Source organism: Erithacus rubecula, assembly GCF_903797595.1.
Source record: "Erithacus rubecula genome assembly, chromosome: 4".
NCBI classification, from domain to species: Eukaryota; Metazoa; Chordata; class Aves; order Passeriformes; family Muscicapidae; genus Erithacus; species Erithacus rubecula.
The window spans coordinates 1,454,445-1,479,370 of record NC_136686.1 but is presented as its reverse complement, the minus strand read 5'-3'; the positions used below and the strand labels follow the sequence as shown (position 1 = coordinate 1,479,370).

At 40.8% G+C, this 24,926-nt stretch overlaps 1 protein-coding gene across 1 annotated transcript in view; it reads right to left on the bottom strand.

Moving 5' to 3' along the window:
• Nucleotides 1-4,941: 4,941 nt before the first annotated feature.
• PTPRO (protein tyrosine phosphatase receptor type O) overlaps nt 4,942-24,926 on the bottom strand; it is a gene marked incomplete at its 5' end in the record, with an annotated part of 122,979 nt that continues 102,994 nt past the window's right edge. Inside the window, 12 exons of the mRNA XM_079304093.1 lie at nt 4,942-6,888; nt 7,771-7,891; nt 9,595-9,730; nt 11,071-11,225; nt 11,846-11,968; nt 13,194-13,328; nt 15,534-15,610; nt 16,088-16,178; nt 17,117-17,198; nt 18,177-18,212; nt 21,011-21,094; nt 23,933-24,001. Coding sequence (XP_079160219.1) covers nt 7,787-7,891; nt 9,595-9,730; nt 11,071-11,225; nt 11,846-11,968; nt 13,194-13,328; nt 15,534-15,610; nt 16,088-16,178; nt 17,117-17,198; nt 18,177-18,212; nt 21,011-21,094; nt 23,933-24,001 — 1,093 coding nt within the window. The 3' untranslated portion in view covers nt 4,942-6,888; nt 7,771-7,786. The remainder of the gene's footprint in view (nt 6,889-7,770; nt 7,892-9,594; nt 9,731-11,070; nt 11,226-11,845; nt 11,969-13,193; nt 13,329-15,533; nt 15,611-16,087; nt 16,179-17,116; nt 17,199-18,176; nt 18,213-21,010; nt 21,095-23,932; nt 24,002-24,926) is intronic.

Below are 24,926 nucleotides of genomic sequence, written 5' to 3'. Positions count from 1 at the left end.
GGCATTGCTGAGCAGCGCTGCGGGATCCAGCACAGCCCCCAGCGCATCCCGCTGCTCCTCAGCCCTGCAGCGGGATCAGCTTTGGGGCAGGGACACCCAAACCCGCCAGAGCTGCCTTGAACGGAGCCGGGGGAATCTCCCCTCTCCCCTCGCCGCCCAATTGCCGCTGCCCAAACCCAGCCTGAGCTCTGCTCCCCGTGCCCGCGATCTCCCCAGGGAATTGCGCTGGGATTTCCCAGTCCGATGCTGTTCTCCCCAAGGAATTGCGCTGGGATTTCCCAGTCCGGTGCTGTTCTCCCCAGGGAATTGCGCTGGGATTTCCCAGTCCGGTGCTGTTCTCCCCAGGGAATTGCGCTGGGATTTCCCAGTCCGATGCTGCTCTCCCCAAGGAATTGCGCTGGGATTTCCCAGTCCGGTGCTGTTCTCCCCAGGGAATTGCGCTGGGATTTCCCAGTCCGGTGCTGTTCTCCCCAGGGAATTGCGCTGGGATTTCCCAGTCCGGTGCTGTTCTCCCCAGGGAATTGCGCTGGGATTTCCCAGTCCGGTGCTGTTCTCCCCAATGGGGATCCGCGCGGTGCTGCCGCCTTGTGGACACAGCGCGGTACTGCAGCCTCCCCGGCGCTGCGGCGCTTTGGGGACAGAGAATTGGGACGGACAAAAAGGAGAGTCCCAATCCTTCCAAAAACCCTCCTAACCGAATGCCTAAAAAACACCCGAACATAACTAAAAAAGTCCTGCCTCTGATCAATTAAAAACAAACAAAAGGACCCCTTTAGATATATAACAAGTATAGCTATTTGTTAATATTTATTTCATATTCATATTCATATTCGATACATATTTTATATATTCAATTTATTTTCTATTCTAACATACATACAATATTTGTTATTCTTTATTATACACATCATCTTTACATTACTAATATGTATTTCTATTTTATGCATATATATGCACATCTTTACATATTATACATTTGTATATTTATACATACAAATAATAAATAATATTTAAATATTATTAATTAATTAATTAATTAATTAAAAATCTTATTTATTACAAAGCTCAGATAGCAGAGCTGGAACTGCAGCAGGTTGTGAGCACTGAGCCTGCACTTGACACCCCTGTGAGAGCCAGGACTGCTCACTCTGCAGAGCCTCAAGGAAAACTCTCCCCAAATCTCTGCTGGCATCAATTCCCCAAAGCTTCAACGTGCTCTGCAGGCAGCAGCAGCAGCTCTCCTTGCTGGGGATGCCTTTGGCAGCTCTCTGTGAGGAGCTGCACCACAATCTGTCCATAGGAGCTGAACTGGTTCCCTGTTTTAGGGGATTTTTCAGCTCCAATCCAGGAACCAGCTCTGCAGTGCAGGATGTCTGAAAATCCAGCTGAGTGCATCCTCCAGGGTCTGCAACAAACAGAGGTAACAGGATCACTGAATGGATAATCAGGTGCAGGGTAACAAATAAACTCATTCATCTGCCTATTCTGCACAGCTTGTTACAGTTATTGAACATGAAATTGTCTACTGGCTGGCCAGATGATAAAAAACTATTAATGAATTACAAGCACACAAATATCATTCTCCCAACACTTATGCTGTGGGACACTCTGGACACGTCTAAGCTCATCTCCAGAGGAAAACTGTAGGGTTCATCAACACACTTTAATTTCCACAAATTCACAGAACAGATGAAAGAGGAGGAAAAATTCCCTGCTCAAGTACATAATTTTCAGTAAGGCTTTACACAGAACTGAGGGAACACATTTTTTTCTGCCAAGGTGATCTCACCTGGAACCTCTCCTGACCATATTCCAGCTCAGGCTGGGACTGTGGGTGATGCAGCTGGGTCACATCTCCAGACAGGAGTTCAGCAACCACACACTCTATTCTCCTTAATTCTCCTCCAAGCCCTTAACAGCACCTCTCTGACCAGCAAAACTATTCCCTAGAGAATCAACCACATCCGAGTTTACCAACAGGTGCCTCTGTGTGCAAGCACTTTATCTTGTCATTTGAAGACACTTCTGTCATCAGAGACTCCTCCTCCATCAAGAGATCCCCACCAGCCTGATGCCCTTCCTGGTTCTGCTGATGCTCCAGCTTTATTTGATTACCCCAGCTCAAGATGTTCAGCATGTCCACACAGAGGTCAACAGGCTGAAGACCCAAAGTTTTACCAAGCTACAAAAAATAAAGACATCTTGGAAGTGAAGAAAAGAGGAGGATGGGAGCAGAAGGGGAATTATGCAACAGGAGCAGGAGTTAACTAAGAACTACTTAGATTATAGTAGAACTTCTACAGCTGCTGTCCTTTCTCTGGTAAAGATATAAACTGCATTCTGGAAGTTGATGCAAATAGGCTTTGCTCTTTTCCTAAAGGTGCTGAATGAGTGGGGAATGATGCTGCACCAGCTCCTGAGAAGAGGGGGGTTATTTTAAGCTGTCTACAATTCTGGGTTTCTGCAGCTGAGAGCTGCACTGACTGGGGTGGGAGCTGGCTCCTGTCCCTGGAGAGGAAAACAAAAGTTCCTGCACACCCTGGCTTCTAATGCTGCTAGTGCCATCAATTAATTACTGCTTGGATTAATGGGGCATGACAGTGCAAGTGCTTGGAGACATCTCCAACCTGCACCTCAGCCACTCACACAGGCTGCTCTGGCAGGGAGAGGAGCTGAGAACTGCCTCCCTCATGGTGATTCTCCTCACCTTAGGGGAGGTGGCTGAGCCCTGTCCTCTAGGCAAAAACCTGTGCAAGCTTTCAGGTCTTCAGGTGGGGCCTAGTTAGCTACAGCTGTAGTTTAGTCATCTGAATTCCCTCCCTGCATCTCTATGCATCTCACTTGGCAAAGGGATAAATCCTTCAAAAAGATAGTGGCACATTAATCCTTATCAGAAAGTTACCTGCATAGCTACTCTGGAGTGCTTGGGTTCTTTGTAACACTCAAAATGATCACACACTTCTTTTGTTTGCCACTTTCTCCCTGCTCAGATTGCAGCAGGGCTCATCCCCCAGCCCTTTGGTTTATTCTGTCCCCATGTCCCTGGCACTGTGCAGCATTTCAGGTACCCTGGATCTGTAATCCAGACTGGCATTCCATCATGATGCCAGTGTTTAAGGTTCCTTTCTTGCTCCCGCCAACTCAGATCTTTAATTCAGCATTCATGTCTTGCTTCCCTTCAATAAACCCTATTTACCATCTTACCTTCCCTGCAGAAGTTAAACTTTGTCACAGCCTGAGCATCTTGGAATGCTTGTCTGTAACCTGAGATCTGAATTTAGAGCTGCATTTTATTTCAGGAGCACTGAGCAAACCAAAACTGGCTCCAATTTATTTAGTGCCATGAATATACAGAGAAGCATCACCATCTGTGCTCTTGGTGTTTTGATTTGCTCCATGAAGAGCTGCAGGTGTTACTAGGTTCTTCTTTTGCTTCTGGAGAAATATGTGCCCATGACAGCTCAGCTGTGAGAAGCAAAAATGCAGATCTCAGCTGGAACATAAAGTTTTTCATGCTTTAGGTTTGACAAAACAGTAAAAAGCATAACAAGGGATACTTCAGTAGTGTTTGACTGCCTTGTATAAGTAACTCAAACCTGTCCATGTTGGAAATAGACCCAGCAAATGAGGTAAAATTCAGAGTCAACAATTAAGGCATTTTTCCTATATACTTGAGATTTGCCATTTTTGATGTTCAGATATTTGTTACATGTACCATTTATCCCACTATGTTCACTAATTAGAATAAACATCTAAGCAAATTTAGCTTGATTTCCTGTATCTTTATCTTGTTGTACAAATGTCCTGTGGAACCTCAAGGAGCAAATAAAATATCTCTGTAATATTTTTAGTGCTTTCTTAAAAATTAAATTCTCCCTCCACCTCCCAGTTCAAAGGACATTCACTGTTCAGATGGGCCTCTCTGTTCCACTCAGAAAGTGGAAGAAATAATACTGGAGGCAGGAAAAATGAAGCTGCAGATTCTGTGAGTACTTGGTGAGTTTTGCTTGTGTTTTGCTGAGAAGTCTGATTTTGTGCTGAGTTTTATGAAGCAGCCTGTTGGATTAATTGAGGGTGTTGGAATAGCAGATATGGGATTTTCTGCAGCCAGAGCAGCTCTGGATCAACTCCACTCTTGTACTGTATACAAGTTGAGTGACAGGAGCCTTTATCTCCAGAAATATTAACATGAAACATGAGTTTAAAACATTGCTCTTTTGGACTTACCTCCTCTTACACCTTCAGTGTAAAGCCAAAATTATGTTGTGCCAATTCAGGCTGAAAGGCTCTTCTGAATCATCCTCCAGACTCATTTATTGTTTTATTCATGTCTTGGGTGCTGGGAGAGGTGGTTTCCATTGTCATCCCACTTGCACAGCTTTGCACACTGTGTGGGTAGGAAAAAGTCATCATTCTGATGGAGTTGTCATTGTAATTGACTTTGTGATTAAGTGGTTATTAAAGGAAAAAAAAAAAACCTCACCTGCAACTGTCCAAATGGAATAATTCTTGACAAGCATTCAAAAACTGTCTGGTAAACTCAGGCTGCTCAGGCAGTGTCCTCTGCAACAATGTGAATTTGGCATCTTTGCAGCAATTTTTGTACCCTGACACATTCAGCCAAGCTTCTGCTACAGCCAGCTCACCCTGTGACACTTTGTGGGCACAATGAATGATTTAGAAATAACCTGCTTACTCTGGTCTGTGATACAGAATAGGTGTTGATTCAATAGGCAATGGCCAGCAGGAGGGAGGAGACAGTAGATGAGAAAGAACAGTTGTGGATTGTTTTTTTGATTTTTTTCCCAGCCAGTTCTCTAGAGGGATATGAACACATTTTCTGAGTAAACATGCAGTGAAACTCTGAAATACATTTTTTTTAAAGCATGGAGGCAAGATCCAAATGGTCAAGGCTAATTTATAATTCTGCTTTCTGTTCAATTTAGGCCAGACAGCTCTTTGCTGTTCCTATGGAATGGCATGTGCACCACTGAAGCCTTTGTTACCAACAGGCTCCCTGAAACAGCAGAGAAAAACAAATCCCTTTTGAATCCATCAAACAGCATCCCTGGGATTAGTGGAAGCAGTGGCTATAGAATTAGACACCTGGAAACAGAAGGGAGGGGAAATGCACATCACACCCATTTAGTGATCAGAGCTGGGGGCCTGTTTGTTCAGCACCCCTCCCTGCTTTATCTGGGAATTGTATTAAGTCTATACACTTATAATATATTTGGGACAGTTTAAAGTTTTCCACTGTAACCAATACCATGATGAAGTAGTTATCAAATAAGTAGGCACCTATTTACCTGCCAGTGGAATAATTTTGGAAGAAAAAAGCAACAGGAATATTAGCTGAAGGAGATTTTCAGGCTCCTGAGAGCAGCTGAGCTGCTGCCCTACACTCTGCCCTGCCAGGTGACAGAACCCAGGAATGAAATAAAAAGCATTTCTAGGTGTGTTTGCTCTTTTTTCTGACAGTGACTTCTCCACAGGTAAGCAATCCAGTGTGTTTACTTCCAGTTCAAGTCTGCTTTGTTTACATTGAGTACCATTGCTGCTAACTTCCAATGAGGTGACACAAAGCAACAGGTTACAAAAATGCCATCAAACATCCATTCTGACAGCATCCATGTCACAATACACAATGATGTACTGGCATTATACAAAGACCAAAAAAAGAAAAAAAATATATATAGCTAATTATTTTGACTAGAACTGAAACAGACAGCAAAAAAGAAAAGAGCCCCCCACCCTGCCCCCAAAGGCCCTGCAGGAATCCATACTGACATTTTGGCAGCATTGTAGCAACACATTGATAACCAGCCCTTCACATGCCAAAACCTTGAATTCATAACCTTATAAATTCCTGGTTCAGGAAAAATAGTTACATCTATTAAAGCACTTTTTGTGTTTCTTTTTTTTTCCTTTCCACCCCTCCAACCTGAACCAGCTTCACATTTTCACACAGGGTTAATAATTACTGAAAATAATAAATGAGTGAGGGGTATAGGCACCATAGACTGCTCAGACAGTTAAATGCTATAGTAAATAAGCTAAGATATCCCAGCTTGGAACTCAGTTGCCCTGTGATTATATCCATCTACAACAAGAGCTTGATCAGTGGCATTACTGAAAAAAGGTTGGCGAAAAAACCAAAAAAGAGCAATCCCTCTGTTTAATTAGTGGCAGCCCAGCCAGGAACCAAACCCACCCTTTCTCTCAGCTGCCTTTTCCAGCTTGGTTTCTGCTTGTCAGTTCATTCCTCAGGTCCTGTGCTTCCCCCAGGCCCCACGTACATCAGTGCTGCAAGGAAACAGTCACATCCACGGACCCAGCAAGCCCCCCTCCCTCCCAGCCCCTTTTCACAACCTCCAGATTTTCTTCATGTTTGTTCATGCCTCTCTATTCACTAATGAGGTATTATTAGTTACTAACAATGCCTGCTCTCCTAGGGACAGGCCAGTGACACATGAAGAAAGCTCTTCAGTCAACCATTAGAAAAATATTGCACTTACTTTAACCTTAAGCCCAACCTGCACAGAGGAAAAAAAAATATGAAAGAAATTAACCAAAAGTACCAAACAGAACCCCAACACAATGGAGCAAACTATCTTATGCACATACAGTGTCTTTTCCTTCATGTTGTTTAGCTGAATTTGGTCCAGTATTTAAAAAAAAAAAAGTCCAGAAATGAAACAGTTCAAAAGACACGGCAGGCTCGTTAAGGCTTTGTCTCCCCAGTGCTTCAGAAAGGTAAAAGTTTCTTTTCCTCATTGTCCATGCACTGCAGAGCAGTGGTCTCCTGTGGCACAACACCTGCCCATCCAAACCATCAACAGGAAAAAATCAGAAGCAAGGGAAGATGGGTGTGCTTCATGGTCTCACCTGCAACCAAACAAACAGAATGCTTTAGAGGGAAGAAAAGGAAATTAATGCAGTTTTTAGCATTTGTTTACAGGCTGGGTCACCAGTGCAGGCACTCAGGTTAGACAGTAACCCACCTCAACAAGAGGGGCAAGGAGGCAAACTGGGGGTGCTTGACAGGGATGATGCACACAGGGGTTAATGAAGGACATGTGCAGCACACACACACACAGAGCAGGCACAGCTGGAGTGCTTGGAAAGCAGTTTGTGCCAAAGTCTGCAGCCTGCTGCTCCACCAAAAGGGAATATTAAAGTTATGGCTGGGTTATTGCTGCCACCCAAGGAACCAGTGTAGCAGCTTGAAGAGCAGTGACACACATCCCTACAGCTTGTCCCCACCTGCAAACCTCGTGGTCACAGCCACTTTTTCTCCTCAGCATGGTGGTCAGTGGGAAAGGAAGACCAGCCCTTCACTTGTGCTGCTGGTTCTATGATTTTAGATTTATGAAAAAAATTCTCCTTGTTTCATGCCAGAGCTTTTTGGTCACCAGCTCACTCTCCAGCAGAGCATCCCCAAGCCTCTGCTGACCTTGGTAACCAGGCAAAATTCTTTTTTTGACAAGGAGTGAAGATATTGAAGCTCTCTCTCCCTGTAAGCTTTGCAAGGCATGTTAGGAAAGTGTCAGGAAATGGTTAGCTGTCCCATCAGGAGTTTGGATTATATTTAGCTTTATTATAAAAGCTAAAACCCAAGGCATCATTTTAAATATAAGTGAGCCCATGTATTCTTACAGTGCCATGGAAAGGGTAGTGGATTATTTACAGTGAGAGGCTAGATGGATTTCTCCCTCACTCTCCATGTGAACGTGGGAGAGGAATAATAAAAGCCCCAAAATGACTCACCACCTGTGACTCTGAACTAGGACTTGCTGACGTTCTCATATATGACATCACTGATGCAGAACTGCTGCTTCTTCTTCTGCCACATCAGCTGCACACACTGGTGGATAAAAATGTACTGTTCCTGGAAGAAAAGATCAAATAAATGGGCATTTTCTGCACCTCAGAAAGCATGACAAAGACCCAACTAGTGAAACACTCTTCACAGCTCCATATCTCCCACCTCAGCCCCTCACAATGCACAGGAAGTAACCAGCTCCCAAAATAATAATCCAGAATTGTTACAGATGTAGAAGTGGAAACATGAAATCCACCTGACACCATAATCACTTATTAATAACCTGAATGATGACAGAAGAGTTGAATCTGAGTTAAAGTTGGTTTACTTTACATTGCCTAAAAATAAATAGATTCCAACCAACTGTACCCATGCCACACATGCACCTGAAATATTTTAATGAGGTCATATTTCTTAGTGTTTCACTTCATCATCAAGAAAAACAAAACCCCAATTTTGTTCAGAGTAGTAAATTTGGAGAGACTGGTTTCAATTCAGGATATTCCCCATTCCAAACCCCTTTTTGGGCCTGTGCCATTTGATTTTTTAAGCTGTTCATTGAGAGACTGCCAAGTTTCCAGCATACAAGGCAATGTGAACTCAGGTGAGCTGTCAGTGGTTTCAGGTTTTGTAAGGAAAAACTCTTTGGTGGCCTCTGTGCCAGCATCATTTGGTGATACAGGCTTGGCCACTGCCTGTACCAGCAGGAGCTCAGTAACTGCCCTTAACATCAGCCCCAGGCAGGTTATGAGGTTCTACATGAAAACAAAAATGAAATATTAAAGAAAATATAACATACAAAACCCCACATCACCTCTGGAATGGTAACAGTTGTAGCTGAAATCAACCAACCATTAGGATTTCATTTCCTCTGGTGTTTACATAAGGATCTGCCTTTGGATTAATACAGTGAATTGGGATGAAGAGTGGCAGTTTGATAGGAATGATCCAGAACAGACTGAAAATCACTTTTTTTTCATTTCCAGATGCTAGTTGTTGTCACTGCAGGTTTTCTTCCTCCTCTCCTCTCCCTGCTACAAGATTTTGCTTTGCTCTTCATTCAACAAACTTTACCAACAAACAATCTAGCCTGGAAACAGTGATGGTGGCACTTCCAACTGCATGGAGGTTGCCCATTTTTACTGTGTCTAACCAAGCAAGAGTACAGCAGGCATGAAATATGAAATCTTTCCCTCATTACCAGGGGAACTGGAAAGGTTTAGATGCATAAAATCTGCTTTGAAGAAAGAGTTTGTGATATTTTTTCCCCTCCAATATATATTAACTATATATTTTTCTCTTAAAACCAGAAAAAGAACTGGCCAGTAAAAATTTGGGTAGGGCAAGGAGGGTGCCTGGCAGACTCACAATCCTTTTTTGTTTGTTTGAAATTCCAGTGTGTCATGTACTCCTATGCTTGGCTGGATGATATCAACACTGATATCATTTCATGACCCACTAATCCCCTCAGCAAGTCCAGCTCTTTGCAGTGGTTTGAAAATCTCATATGTTAATCTCTTCTAATATTTGCATATTAATTTCACAGAAGGTGAGAATAACTCATTTCCTCTGGCAGACAGTGAGACTGCAGATACATCCTGAAACCCACCTGTGCAGCAGATTAATAATGTGACAAATCACAATGATGATAAAAACTGGATTATATTGATTTGCAGTGGTTCTGTCGAGCGTTCAGGGGGAACAAGCCATGAAGGGGTATGAAGTGGGCACAGCAATACTGCCCCAGTGCTGAAGGGAACAGACCTTACCTCTGTCTGCACCATGGACATTCTGTAGGACCTCATGTCTGACACCAATCCCAAAATATCCACGAACTCGTGGTCACGGATGTGCTGCAGGAGCCGGTCCAGGGCGATGAACGTCCCCGTCCGCCCCACGCCAGCACTGAAACAGAGACATCACCTCATTTCAGCCTCTTCTGGGGGCACACAGGGCAAAAGGCAGCAGGGCTGCAGCTCTGCCCATCACACATAGCTGGTCTGAGGTCAGGCAGGTTGATCTGTGGGATTTGCTGGCACAAAACCCATGGTGCCCCATGGATGCTCTCAGACACAGAGATTGCACACAGCTTCACCTTCCCTCAGCTCTCTGCTCCTCCTGCTGTCACTGCTCCCCTCACAGCCCCTGTAACCCCAGGGGCTGCACCAGATCCCTGCTCAGGAGCAATGGGTGCCCAGGGACACACCTGCAGGATCAGCTCCACAGCTCTGCACACTGCAAAGCTCCTGGTTTGAACTGCTGCAGTCTGTCCCCAAAGGACAAGCCACCCAGAGGAGTCTGCACTCCAGGAATTCTGCCTTAGTACCATGAGAGAGAAATAGCTACCACATAGCCAAAAATCTTCATTTTTCCCAAAGGGAAGCTTAGCAACTAGAAAAAATGCACACTGCTTTCATTTAGAGATTGTCATGCGTGTACAATTGTTTGCATTGTAATTTCACGTGTGATGTTTAAGTCAGATTTCACTGACTGCCATGCTAGAGCTTTTATAGGGTTTTTTTTTCTTTCTTCTGATTTGTCACACTTTTTCTGAAAAGCCTTGAAAGTGTTTGCAGTAATGTTTAACAGTTCATCTCAACACAGTTCAACCTGTCACAAAACAGGTTTCTATTTTGGCTTTTGTTGTGTTAATTTCTCAAATATGACAAATACAATGGAACTTCTGATCTGTTAATTGGGTAGATGAATTTTAACTAATAAATCCATTCTGTGCCTTCTTTAACTCTGAGAACAATTGCTGCAGGAGTTGATCAATACATTCTTTCTTTGCCCCCCCTACTAATTTCATAGCATTGTTACTTTTAATCTATGTGGTCTAAGATGCACTGTATAGTCTAAAAATACTATCTGAAAATATCCCTCTTTGCTGCTAGAAGAAGCCTCACTGTAAAACAGAAAATACTACAGCTGTTGCCCAGTCTCTAATACTCACTTCTGTTCCTTCCCAGAACAATTAAGCAGTAAATACAGAGTTTGACTTCATAACATTACGTATAAATGTCTCCCCTGGCTTATTGAGCACTTTTTTTTGATACTATGACTCACAGAACCATATTCTCTATGAATTTCTCCACGAGATTACAAGGGAGAGCTGCATAACACTGCAACAACCAGAGAGAACCATCTTCAGCAGATGAGCAGAACCCCAAAATCTCTCCATCTCGTGGTTTCCCAACCTATTTAATGTCACACTTTGCTCTTCCCTTTTCCCCTGAAGCATTTACCTGCAGTGTATGACCATGGGGCCTTTAGCCTTGGCTGATTTCTGCCTGACCATCTGCACAAACTGGAGGATGCTCTCAGCAGCGTTGGTGGTGGGGACGCCGTGGTCTGGCCAGGCAGTGAAGTTAAAATGCATCACATCCTGCACCTCATCAGCCTGCTGGCAGAAACAGAGCAGCAGAATGTTCATGGGGTTGTAACAGTGCCATCACACTCAGTCAAACACAGGAAAAAAAAATTACAATGCTAAAAATTCTACCGGCTTTAGATGAAGTAAGATCCTCAACACAACTGGCAAGGAGCTGATGCAGGAAACAAAGGTGAAAATAAAAACCTGAAAGTCTGGGGAGATTTCATTTGGACTCCACATACTCTCACATTTGTTTCAATATTTTATAGGTAGACATGGTTATTGCAGAATTGGCCTTTTGAAAAATATTTTCAATTCTTCCATTGGTATTTTCAAGTTTTGAATAATTTATGGCAAGAAAGTGTGCTTGAGATATAGAAAAGAAGAAATTAACACATTTGCTGTCAGTAATTACTGATACCACAGAAGTGTCCAGAGCTCTGCTACTACTTCTGTTACACTTTGCTGAGAAATTCAGAGACAACAATTTTAGGGGAAAGTTTTGTAATTCCACCATTTGCCTGCATGAATCCAGAGTAAGGACACGGATCTCTGTGAGATGTTTTCTGCTGCATGCCAAAAATGGACACAAGTTAAAGAGAAGCTGGGGTGGAATGAGTGCAGTCCTTGGGCAGTGTGTGACTCACGTAGCTGATTCGGAAGCTGCGGTACACCCAGTCCGTGTGCTCCTCCTCACTCAGCATCTCCACTGTGATATCCCCATAGGCAACAGGATCTTCTGTAAAAGGCCAGTAATGGTCACATTTCACCTGAAACAGAGGGGAAATCCAGGCATTTTTGTATAAAGATACACATAGAGAAAGAGACACACACAAAAGGACGCAGAGCCTCAGGTTCAGCAATGCCTACAGCACTGTTCACTTGCTGTGCAGTAAGAGGCAATTTATCCTGCAATGACTTTCAGTCTGACCATTCCCAGTTAATGTGGCATCAGCTCTGTGTTGGTTTTCAGGATAGTGAAGAATAGGAAAAACTGCCTTTAGTTATTACTCCTGATGTAATAGGTCTAAATGAAGCAAAACACTGGGAAAGAGAATATCTGTATAAACCCTTCAAATTATGTTCCAAATATTATTACAATATCAAGGGAAAATGTAAATGCAGAACTTGTGTTTTACAATTATTTAAACTTGAAAGAGCAGAATCACAGAAGGGCTGAGGTTGGAAGGAACCCTTGGAGGTCCTCCTGTTCAAGCACCTCTCCTTTCAAGCAGTGTCACTTGGAGCCAGCTCTAGACCATGTCCAGGTGACTTTGCAATGTCTCCAAGGATGGAGACTCCACAAGCTCTGGGCAAACTGTCCCTCACAGTAAATAAGTATTCCTGTCTTCAAAAGAAATTTAATGTGGATTTTTAATTTGTGCACATCACTTCTGGAACCTTTTCTTTTCCAGGATGAGGAGTTCCACCTCTCTCAGTCTCTCCTTATATAAGAGGAGAAGTTTCATAGTAAAATGAGAGAGGTAAAAGGGCAGAAAACGTAATGAAAGAAGTTTAGAGAGGGTTGAGGAAGGTTAAATCAAGTCAGGAAAAGTCAACATCAAAGCAGGTCAAAGCAGGACAGGGAAAGTCAGAGAAGGTCAAAGAAGGTCAAGGAAAATCAGGGAAAGCTGAAGGTTGAGGAAAGTCAAAGAAGGTCAGGAAATGTCAATGCAGGTCACAGATCAAAAAGGTTCAGAAAAGGAAAGGAGGAGTCAAAGAAAGTTGGGGAAGGTCATGAAAGGCCAAAGAAGGTCAGGGAAGGTCAAAGTTGGTGCATCAAGTCAGGGAAGGTCCAAGCAGGCTGAGGTCAAAGGAGGTCAGGGAACATCAGGGAATGTCAAAGAAGCTCCTGAAATGGGAAGGCAGAGCCACTCCAGGGCTGGTTGTGCTGCTGCCTTGTGATCAGAAATGATGCAAAATATTCACTCAGTATAAAAGAGCTCTTTTTTAGAGTGCTCTCTTTGACACCACGTCCAAGATTTTGTTCCATACCCGTCTTTTCTCATTGCACTGAGTGAGCATAACAATAATTTGTGATTTTTGCTGGAGAACCATCTTCCAAAAATCATTCCTAGTTTCTGGCAGTGGTCCTTGGGTTGCAATGTACTCCTGGGGTGAATTATAACCCTAAAAACAAAGAGATAGGTTGTGATTACCAACATAGTTAGTGCTTTGGAATATGTATTTTTCATTTTTTTTTCAGCTTGCTCAAGTTCAATTTATATTTCTAAAAGTGATTTCTAATATAAATAAATTAATTTTTTTGTATTTATTTTGTGATGACAACTTGATAGATTTTGATGCTCCCAAAGTATGAGCAATCTAAAATGAAGAACATGAAGATGTTGCCATACAAATAATTTGTCCAGACAGCAGAAAAGGCAACATTAAAAAAGCAAGTAATAAGAACCCTACAAGAAAGTTGCAGCTCCTACCTGATTATGTAATTTTAGGGTTAGTTATAGGCATAAAACCAGTTACAGATGCCCAGTCTGCTCATCCCAAGCAGTGCCTGTGGTGATTTTCAGTCACTGGTGTCAATGGAACAGAATTATATACACAAGTTCATGTCATAAAGCCTTAAATTAATGAAGTATTAATTAGAATTCTGCTTAAAATAATTAAGATGTTGAGTCAATGCTCTTAACAGATGCTAAGATGTTTTATATGCATGTATTCCCATTCCTGTACCTGTCAACATGATTTTAGTTGGATTTAGTTGGAAAGACTCCTTTCTCCTCTCCAAAATCAAAAGACTGTTATTAAAGACTATAATAAAAGACCACAGAATGACCCTTTTGGCATCTGCTATAACCATATTTGCAGAGATTGTATCATCAAAATTGCATTTGGAAAGTTATTTTATAGTCCTAGCAAGAGCAAAAAATGCATCCAACACACAGCATGATCCCATGCAAACTGGACAATTTTTGTGCCACCACTCTATGTGGTTCATAAAATTATTTGTGATTTGGGAGCACTTTGCACAAATGGCTTCCTCCAGACTTCTCTGCAAATCATCTTAATCCCAGTTTTTGCAGCACACACCATTTGCTGCCTGTTCTGCACAGGTTATGTCTGACCTTAGTGACAAATCCCTGTCAGCACAGGGCCAGACCACCCCTGGTTTCTGTGTTTGGAGGCAAGGAATTGGTGGAGAACTGATCACCAGAAAAAAACAAACCCAGCATTAACATCATGAGTTTCCATGTTTCCAAGAAACATGTTTTCATGAAAATATAATGTTTTCCCAGTTTCCATGGTCAGCACTGTGCTGTAAGCAGAACCAAAGAGATGCAAAGCAGAACTGAACAACTCAGAGGGACAGCTGCTTAAGCTCCTGTTATCCACAATCCCACGTGACAGAACTTTCCTGGGTTGTGCATCCTGGAATGTTTTTCTTTCCTGATTCTCTGTGAGCTCAGTGTGCAGTGTGAGTGCTCAAGTTTGTGCTCTGGCCACAGAGAAGCCAAGCAGAGACATTTGGCTCAGCACTGCACACTGGGGCAATGCCAAAGGGACACACAAGTGGCTCCACTGACTCATCCAAGGGCTCCTCCTTTCTCCATAATGCTGACCCAGCTCTGTCTGCAGCCAGATTGCAGAAATGTTCATTTGTCTGTGGTTCCCAAGGGAAAGGTCTCTAAAGGGCTGCAGTGCTGCCCTGTCTCCTCTTTTACATCCTCTGGATATTCTCTCCAGCCCTCACTGAGCCACTCAGAGAGGCAAACCCTTGTGGCAGTGATGAGCCTGAGTGACTGCAGAGAGTGCAGAGAGCTGCTGAGATTTCTGTCAGCCCCATTGTCAAAATATTTGCTTGTGTGAAAATAATCATCCCAAATCTGTGGGTGCTGGCCCTGGTGAGTGGCTGCTCTCTGCCAGGTGCAGGGGAAGCACCAGAGAGGAGGCAGAAAGCAGAATTTGTCTCCACACACCATCTGGGCTGTGTGCATTTTGTGAATTTGGAGTGTCTGGCTTAGCCCTGTTTTTCCATGTGCGGTGCAAATCTAGAAAAAAGTTCTCATTTGAACATTCATGTTTTACCTCACTATCTTAAAAGGTCACATCATTTTAGCATTTCCTACTCATTTCCCTACCAGTCCAATCAAAATTTCACAAAGATTCACAGCTGTGGTAACAAAATTTGCCAAAAACCTTCCCCCTCCACCCTTTTTTTTGGTGGCTGTTCCCTGTAGGCAAAATATTTAGAATCTGAGGGAAATGCTGACACCATGACTGAGCTCCCAGGAAATATTGTGCTATTTTCAAGGGCCCAGCCCTGCCTGGTGTGCAGGACACTGAACTCCAGGCTGAGCAGAGCTCTGTACTCACAGGGATGTAGTTGGCATTGATGTAGTCAGATCCCTCTTCTTCATTCATTGAAACTAACCGGACACGACTAAAATCATCTGTAAAAGGAAAAAGAAATCAGAAAAAGATCACCTCTCAAACATGGCACTTATCTCCTACTAGGCAAAATTTAAATTATTCCTGTTGGGATGGCCAAAAATAATCTATGAAAAATAGAAAGTTCTTGTGTTGACTAAGAGAGCAATGTTTGCTTCAGCAAACACCATCATGAGTGTTCTGCAAACACCCCCCTTTGGGCTGCCTCAGGTTTCATTAAAATCATGAGAGAAATACAGTCACACTACTCAGTAGCATGAAAGCCCTTGTGTTTCTCACCTCCAAACTCTTGCCATGATAAACATTTCCAGGAAGCTACACCTATCCCAAACTTACAAAAACCACCCCTTGTCTGGGTCTCTGTAAGAGCAGCATTGTAGAACAGTCTTAGAAAACCCCCTAATTCTCCAATTATCCTATTAAAACTCTTCTTTCCCCCTCCTGGGGTTTCAGCAGGGTTTAGTGTGTGTGGTACTCACAGGGCAGGATGTTTGTGTAGCGATTTTTGCAGCGGTTCATGGGGAGATCAGCAGCAAAGTGGGGAATGTCAAGCCCAATCAGCTTCAACTCCTGAGATAACAGGAAGGAAAATGCCAAGGTCAGGCTCAAAAACACCCAGAGAAGAATTGTGATTGCTCATGGCAGGTGACAGACAGAAAATGCTCATAAATCAGTTTATAAATTGACAGCAGGATGACACTGATTTTCCTTATTTGATGGGCTGGAGAGCAGTGCTGGGGTTTCTCCTCTTGGTGCTGCCAACACATCCAGACTCAGAATTTCTCCTCTCTACCCACACTCAGCCAAAAATTCTGCCAAACCAGGGGCTTGCTGAGCTATTTCTGTGGTGGTCATTTGGCCACCTTAAAGGGCTCCTTGAAATCCTCCAGTGGTTCTCAGTCCTGGGGTAATGCTTGCAAGATCTTCCTAGCCATCATTTTCAGTAGTTATAGATAATATATCAGGGGGATTTGCTGTCAGGAAGAGATCATGGAAACATCCTGAGATCCTCTCCACTGCCTTTCCATGTTTACATCTTTGGGAAACAGCCCCAGGATAGGGATGGGGTTTAGTTTTATGCTACTAAACACACTTTAAATTTTGGAAAATTAAGAGAATGTGTCTGAACTTAGAGAAATCTCCTTGCTCTTATAAAGATTTCTGATGCTACTTCCTGATTTCAGTGCTTCCCCTCAAATTAAGGACGTTAAATATATAAAATAAAGCCATTAAACCCCCAAATTTAATTCAGGTTGCCAGCACGTCCTAAACTCAAAGCAAGTGCATTTTTCTGGCAGTTTACTCAAGCAGAATGTGAAAAGCCACTTCAATCAGTTTACTAAAGGCAGCATTTGACAACACCAAGATCCACTTCTAAATTCTGCAGAAGAAGAAGTGAAACTGGCCTGCCCAGCAACACCACAGAGCACACAGGAGCAGCCTTAACATCTTGAAAAAGCTGATCTGGCCATGGCAGGTAGCAGAGAGCAGAATCCTCAGAGATTTACCTCAAACTGCAGAGAAAATTTATAATCAGAATCTTTGGCCATGTCCTTGATGTATCCATCAAAATCATCCAACTGGACAGGGCTTTAAAAGAGAAATACAGAGAAATCAGGTTAAAAAAACCTTGATTTTTGTAGTACCTTTCATTTCTTTCCCCCAGAATACTCTCAAGTCATAAATATCTATTTGCAGCTGTTAATGCTAAAAAGAAATAAGGACAAACCCTGTGGTTCAGAGCCACCAAATGGTGGCTGTATTGCATTTTGGATGCCACTTCCCTGACTGCTTTCTCTGCTGGCTCTGAGAACTATACACAGCTGTAATTATGAGTCAAACTCTTTTCCCAGAGAGATGGTGGCTAAAAAAGGTGATATATAACTATATGAAACCATGGAGAGCTTCAGTAGGTATGAATTAGCCTTGATTTAATGACTCCCATCTTTGCACGATTTTTTTTTTTACCAGGTGAGATCTGTTAGTCAGGCACAGCCCCTGAACATAGCACAGAAATAATTAGGCTGACACTCTGAGTAAGGAAACACAGGTAAACAGCTTCCCTCACCTAATTATCATACTCTAATTTACAAGCTGCTGGAGCATGTACACAGTAATCTTCTCATTTACTTGGAGGCAATATGCCCAAAGGAACCTGTCTTATCACCACTTAATTACTCCTGTTTACCCACCAGCATTAATGATCTAATGTTCTAGCAACAACTGTAATGAGAGCCCCATGTCAATAGGGAAATATCACTACAAACAAATGCATCCCAGTTTTTTTCACCATTTGCAATTTTTAACTAAGGATAAGCTCTGTTGAAACCACTAAGTTGGGTAATTGGTCTTTTCCCTGATGACTAATTTAGGGTGTTTTGCTACAATCTGTCGAGCAGAATGGCTTTTGTCCAATTATTGTTTGTTTTCTGCTTTCAGGTATCTCTCTTAGGATATGTCTATCAAGAAGTTTTCTATATTTGTAACTGAAATACCACTATGCCATGTACTCCATAATGCCTGTTTAGTCTAAGACATTTGCCTTTAAATATTAAAGAAGTTACATACTTGGTCAGCTTTCTCTTCTTCAGTCCATTTTTGCTCCTGTAAAAAAAAATAAATAAAAGAAGTGTTTCTCATTCATTAAAGGTGTATAACCTCTATTCAAACACAGAACTTATTTATGGATGTATATTTTTTCACATATTCAGGAGGAGATTGGTGAAAACAACTTGGACAATTTTAAGCTGATATTAACATTTCTGCTGGCTCCAGTGGGATGCATATCCCATTTATGGCTCTGGGATTGGAAAGGAAAATCTGTGCCCAGAAAAAGCCATGGGTCCCCAATAAATCCTGACCCATTGGCTTTGGGTAGGCTGGGGCTGAATCCCCATATCCTGAGCCTTGCTGAGCTTGGAAATTGGGTGTCAACACTGGAGAGCAACTGGGAATAAGAAGAATCTGTTGGGCAAAGAGACAAGATCACCACCACTTGCAAATTGGAGAAAAGGTGAAGGAAAAAAGGAAGGGACTGTCTCATAACCTCCCTATGATGATAAATGAGGAAAGTGCCAAATACTCTACTGATCTCAGCAGGACTCAAGCTTAAACACTGGATAATTTAATGCACTTTTAACAGCTAGAGATAATTGTGCCAGCCATGTAAAACAATGATTTATGAGTGATGTAATTCACTAGCAACACTTGTGAGCAGGTTTCTGAGTGTGTTAAGCAGTAAAACCCAAAGGATTGGACTTAAGACCTGCCCTACACCAGCTACCACTCTGTGGTTTTTTTGGAGGGGGGTCTGCATTCATTTTGTGTTGCCACAAAGAAGTTAAGCAAAAATAAAATTAAATACACAAAGCAAACACCCTGAAATCACTTGGCTAGAGGTCTAAAAATACTGATACTCCTCTGTCCAGTCAGCCAAATCAGCTCAAATAGATCCTTGCTTACTCAGAATGAATTCTAGCGGTGTAAATTTTTAATTCCTGGGCATTAAATAATATCTGCTCATTTTTCACATTATAATGATGCAACTTTTGATTTCATGATGATATGAAAATTATGTCTAGATCACTTGGTTCACAGCTTCAATTAGTAAATTAAAGGAGAACACTTTTGAATTCTAAAAAATGAAAATATACAGAAAGAAATATTAAAAAAGGGGAGTATTTTTATTTTTTCTACCTTGTTACCTTCAGAAGTTACATTAAAAAACTATAAAGGACTATTTTCAAAAATTAAATTTTGCAAAATATTCAGTTTCTGGAGCAGCCACAACCTGGAGTAATTTTGTTATTTTGTCAAAGTACATTTCCATTTGGATGAGGAGCTTTGCCTGCAGAATTAACAAGAGCTATGGCAATACCAGCTTTATATTAATGTGGAGATTAAATATTAGAAACCTCTTCAGCTTATCATATTATCTGTACATTCACATGTACTGTATACCTAAAGTAGAAATATTTATTTTCTATCTTCACAGATTTTTTCCAGTGAAATCTTAAAGTTAATTCCACTAAATTATTCAACACACCTTCATCCCCTCTGACTATGGCAAACCTTTTAATGTCAGGCACATAAGAATTAATTTGAAAAGAAAAAAAAAAAAAAAAAAAAAAATCCCCTAAATGCTCTTTATGATGGGAATGCTTCTAAGAATGCTTCTCCAAGGAACACTTCAAGAGGCAATAAAACAAATGATTGACATACATTTCTCAGCAAGAATTTCATGTGCTTTGATAGTCTCCAGAGGCCTTTGTTTCTTAGCATTGCAATTGTTTCCTGAATGTCCATAAATATTTTAAACCAACTTGTGTGCAAAACAAAAGCATTTGAAACATCAGCTGGTGTTTCATCTGTTATCCATTTACTCTACAGATTAGAAGAGAGGGATTAATCTCATCTCATTCCACTTTGTTTTCCTGACAGAAGAAATGGATCTTTCTTTACTTACATAAATACTCTAATTTCTAGGCTCGCTGAAAATTTGGATGGGTTTTTCTACAGACCCACTGCAACTCGAGGAAAATCAGTCTCACAAATCCCTGTGCTGAAGATGTTGATGTCTCATGGTAAAACCAAGAAAAATGCTTGGAAAATAAAATCTTAACCTCAGTACCACCTTTTTGTAAAACCCTAAAACTTGGATCCAAGACCATCAGGAATTTAAGTGGGAATTTGGCATTTTTTGGGTCATAGTCAATTATAATTATTTGTTAAATGGTTTGTAAAACAATTCTGGTTCTAAATAAATGAGTGGATTTGTTAGGTATTTTCAAGAAAATAATCAGGTATTTAGTATATCCTTATAAAATATTTACAGACTGAAGTATTAAATATACACACATACACAATGAGACTTGCACAGTAACCCTATTTTTACTCCTTGGGACTCCTAGTTGTATCCATTCTCAGTGAACTGTTTTTTTTTTTTCAAAAGCAAAACTTTTCCTGACACCAGCTTTGAAAAACAAATACATTTGACATCACACACCAAACAGGTGGGGCACAATCAAGCAATTTTAGTAATAGAACAGCAGCAGCAGAAGTCAGTTCCAGGCAATGAACATGTAAATAACCAGGACAGAAGAAGCCAGGATTTATAATGAAGCAGCAAAAATTGCAAAGACAGCAATGAGATGGATATAATGACCACTGTAAGATTAGCTTTTTGAAACCAAAATGAGTTGGAGCATAAACAGACAAACCAGATGAAGCAAGGTAGCAAACACTTTGATACCCACATCCTCTCCAATCCATGTTCCAGTACAAAAAAATTAAATCTTCAGAAGCTTCGACCCGTTTGAGAGCAAAGGTACCACACATTTGTCATGTCATAGAAATTCACATTGTTTACACATTGCATATGGAAAAACAAGTAAATCACTTACCAAGGATTAACATAAAATGCCAAAAGATAATCAGTCCAAAGGCATGAGGGTAGCAGAGTTAGGAAAGCAAATACACTTCTACGCCTGTGAGCATTAATAAATACATACATAAAGATGAAAAAGTGAGGAGAGTTAGTAAGACAAACAGAAATCAGGAGATCAGCAAATTTTGTTTTAAAAAACAGCTAAACCCAAAATTCCTACTTCTTACTTACTTCCTAAGAATATTATTAGCAACCCCAGAATTTTTCTCCTTTTTTAACCTGCAGGATTTTCAGCTATCCAAATTCTACATGGTCAAAATAAGTATGTCTTCTACTGATTCAGGCCTGTTATTCCTACTTTTCAGAGAGAAAATTGGGTAGGAAAATTTAATGGACAGATTTCCAGTCATTGCATAGGTGATATTAAGCCTATTTCCAGTGTTTTAAGATGTTCAGTACTGATATGGTTTGTTTTTATCACCTACAGCTATGATAATCTCTCATGTTTTTTCCGGCAAGAGATCCTGTGGATATCAGAAGATCTATACCAGAGATAAATTCAGATGCTTCCAATATCTCTTAATACCATTTGTTGAGTCAGATTTCTCAAGGCATCTGTATAACATTTTACAGAGTGCTTTAAATTCTTTCCTAGGTTTTCATCTAAACATTGCTTGAAGAGCAAAATCTAAGTGCACAGAATATCAAAGGGGTTTTATAGGGTTGAGGTGCCTTAGGAGATGGACCAATAATATTAAAGATTGAAAACCATCCAACTACTTTAAGGTTTTGGGCAAAAGTGACCAATTACTAGAAGGAAAAATGGCCAAATTAGGGCACAAGAAGATAACATGGGGGTTTACAGGGGGGTGAACATTTCTACAGCATGAGTCATTTTAAGGAAGCAATTTCTTATCTAAGGGATTTTTCCATGGAGGCCCTGGAAGGGTATCTGTATCATCCACAACACTTGGCTTGGGTAGAAGGGCTATTTTTCTTTTTTTTTTCCCAGTCAAATACACCCTCAGTGTGTTTTTTTTCCCCATCAGAAAATCTGCAGCTTTAAAAGTGATACCATCCTTCTGCAGCTGTTCTAAAGAGGAAAAAGTTAAATTTCCTTGTTCAGAACCCTTGGCTCTTATGAAGCTGGTAGATAGTGTGTTTTCCCTGATGAATATGTCAAATACAATAATCTCTAATCTCAATTTTCCAACCAGTGAGGACTGAGGATGAAACTGGGTTTTCCATAAACAGATCTCTGGTGCCACAGAGGTTTCCATTAGGCTTGGGAGGGAGAAGTGATGATGTTGCTGGAATATTTCTCTTTCATTTAAGAAACTCCATGTGAGGCTTTTACTTCCTCTTGCCTGCAGAGGCAGAAGGAGTTATTCAAGCCTGGGCTTCTTTCATTGTCAATCCTCACAAAAATTCTCCACACTTTATCAAATCACTGGCTAACTGATTTATATTCACAGACTAGGAGCTCTGACAGCTAAAACAATTGTTATTATACAATTTAGGAAAAATATGTAACTGCCTAATAAGTACAATACTGTTTTTTTCTGCAGTCATTTAGTCTTTCACATCCTGCTCAGGCATCTGGAACAAATTAATTAAAATAAAGAGATGCAGAGATTGCTCAAACCCTGAAAGCTCTGCTGAACTTCCCTTAGGAATTAGTGGATATGCCCATAGCTCCCTGACTAGATCCCTGGAAGGAGCCAATCCTTCTCCCTGCTTTTAGGGCCATTTTTCCCACCTGGCTGCCTTGATGGGTTGTGAATCTGGTCTTGACATGAGACAACAGAGGCACACAAAACAACTCTCAGAGAAATAAGGACCATAAGGTAAGGACACACTGCCTTCAGTTACAAAATATTTGTGGAGATATTAAGCAGGAGTGCTATCCTCAGTTTCTATTTTTATAGTTTAATTTATGTATGTATACATATATGCATATACACACACACATACATATATATACTAAATCAAGCAACAAGAACTTTCACTTTTGCATTCAAACCTACTAATTCCCTTCCCATTAAAAAAAACTTCCTTTTATGGTTTTAATAACATCTATTGCTAGTTTAATAATTTCAAGTTGCTAGTTTAATAATTCAAGCTTGGCTATTTAATTAACATGAGTGTTTGATCTTCTGGCTGTTTTGCCATTAATACAGTCCAAGCAAGAGAAGCTGAGGGATGGTTTCATTTGTAGTGCATGCAGCAGGCTGCTATTAAAGCTAAACCAAGCAAGTGAAGCTTGTTTAATTTCCAGTTAATTAGCAGCACAGTGAGATATTGACAAGATTTGCTGGGCTTGTTAGTTCCATTTGCAGGCTTATTAGCAAAAGGCTTGTGGTGGTGCAGTGTCCATCCATTTAATCCCAGCCTTGCTGGCAGGCTGTGCCACAAATTTCCCTGTGCCACAAATTTTCTTTCCAAATTCTTTGCTGTCAGGGTGTAAAGGCATGTATTTGAGTTGGCTTCTCCTTGTTTTGTAACATAAGGAAATATTAATTAAAGGGACTGTATGAAGACAGTTGGTGCATTCATTTACAAATAAGTTTACTCCTGGATGTAAATATATGGAAGTGCTAATGAATTTGTAGATCAAGTTTCTACAGTTGTGATATTCTAGTAAATATGTCTGGAAGAGAAAGGGAAAAAACTCCTCCCAAAACACATCTATTCAACTTGGCTGACATGCAAATACATCATTGCCTACTAAAAATAGCAGGTGACAGAATGCATGTCTTCAGTCATCATTCAAGAAATAAAATACATTCAAGGAATAAAATATGAAATTAACAAGCCTGGTAGGTTATCCTAAAGAAGGACAGCAACAACATAAAAAATAAGCACTTCAAGATTATAGATAACATTTGTCAAAAAGTAGAGATGGGGAAAAAACATAAGCTTTGCTTCAAACACTCACCAGTTGTAGGGCAGCTTTCCATCTCTCTCTAAAGATGCAAAATTCACAAAGGTCCCAGCCCCACACTCCCTGTTCCAGGAAGACCATTAGATAAAAAATTACTATTTTTGGATTCACAACACTTGCAAAGAGCTTGATTTAACAGAAAACTCTCGGAATGGCAGGGAAATGCTGAACACTCACATCTGTGACTAGGTCTGAGATAATCTCTAATGAACATAACTAAAACCATTACTGTAGTTGTCCAAAATCAATAAACATTCAACAGCACCTGATATCAAATTGCCTAAAAATGCTTCAAAAGAATGAAATTCTCAAATAGGTCTAATCTTCTGTCCAGATTTGGGCTTTCCATAGCTTGGCACTAGCAATGGTTTCTGGCATCAGGACATAGGTTCAATATTTACCTTTCTATACTAAATATTCACCATTCCTACTCTAAGGAGAAGTTGTTTAATTGCGTCCTTTTACAGGAAAATTATAGGTAGTTTTGACTTACAAAAATAGCTGCAGGGAAAAAAAATCCTGAATACCATTCTAGTAGTGTCTTTATCACAAGTCCATTATTTTCAGCTATGAATTATAAACTAAATTGATGATTTTCTTGATTTAAGCAAACAATTGTTTGCAGCTTCTTACTGGATTTATTTTTAAAATTTCCTCCTGGGGTGTTTATCTTCTGTGGCTAGAAGCAGTGATGAAGAGAAAAAGCTTTGGGCTGGCTGCACAGTAATTAAATAGGAAAGAGAATTAATTTAGCTGGGATTTTCACAGAGCCACTTACTTGCAAAAGAGAAAAAAAATATAATATTTTCTTAAAAAGATAACCTGATTCATAAATGTGATGATCTGTTGCATGGAATACATAGATAAGACACAATGCACAAAATGCAGCATCTGCTATGTTGTTAAGTACAAGATTTTTTTTTACATTAAATAATTTCATTTCTTGACACAGTACGTTAAATTAATATAAAATATATTACACAGATTA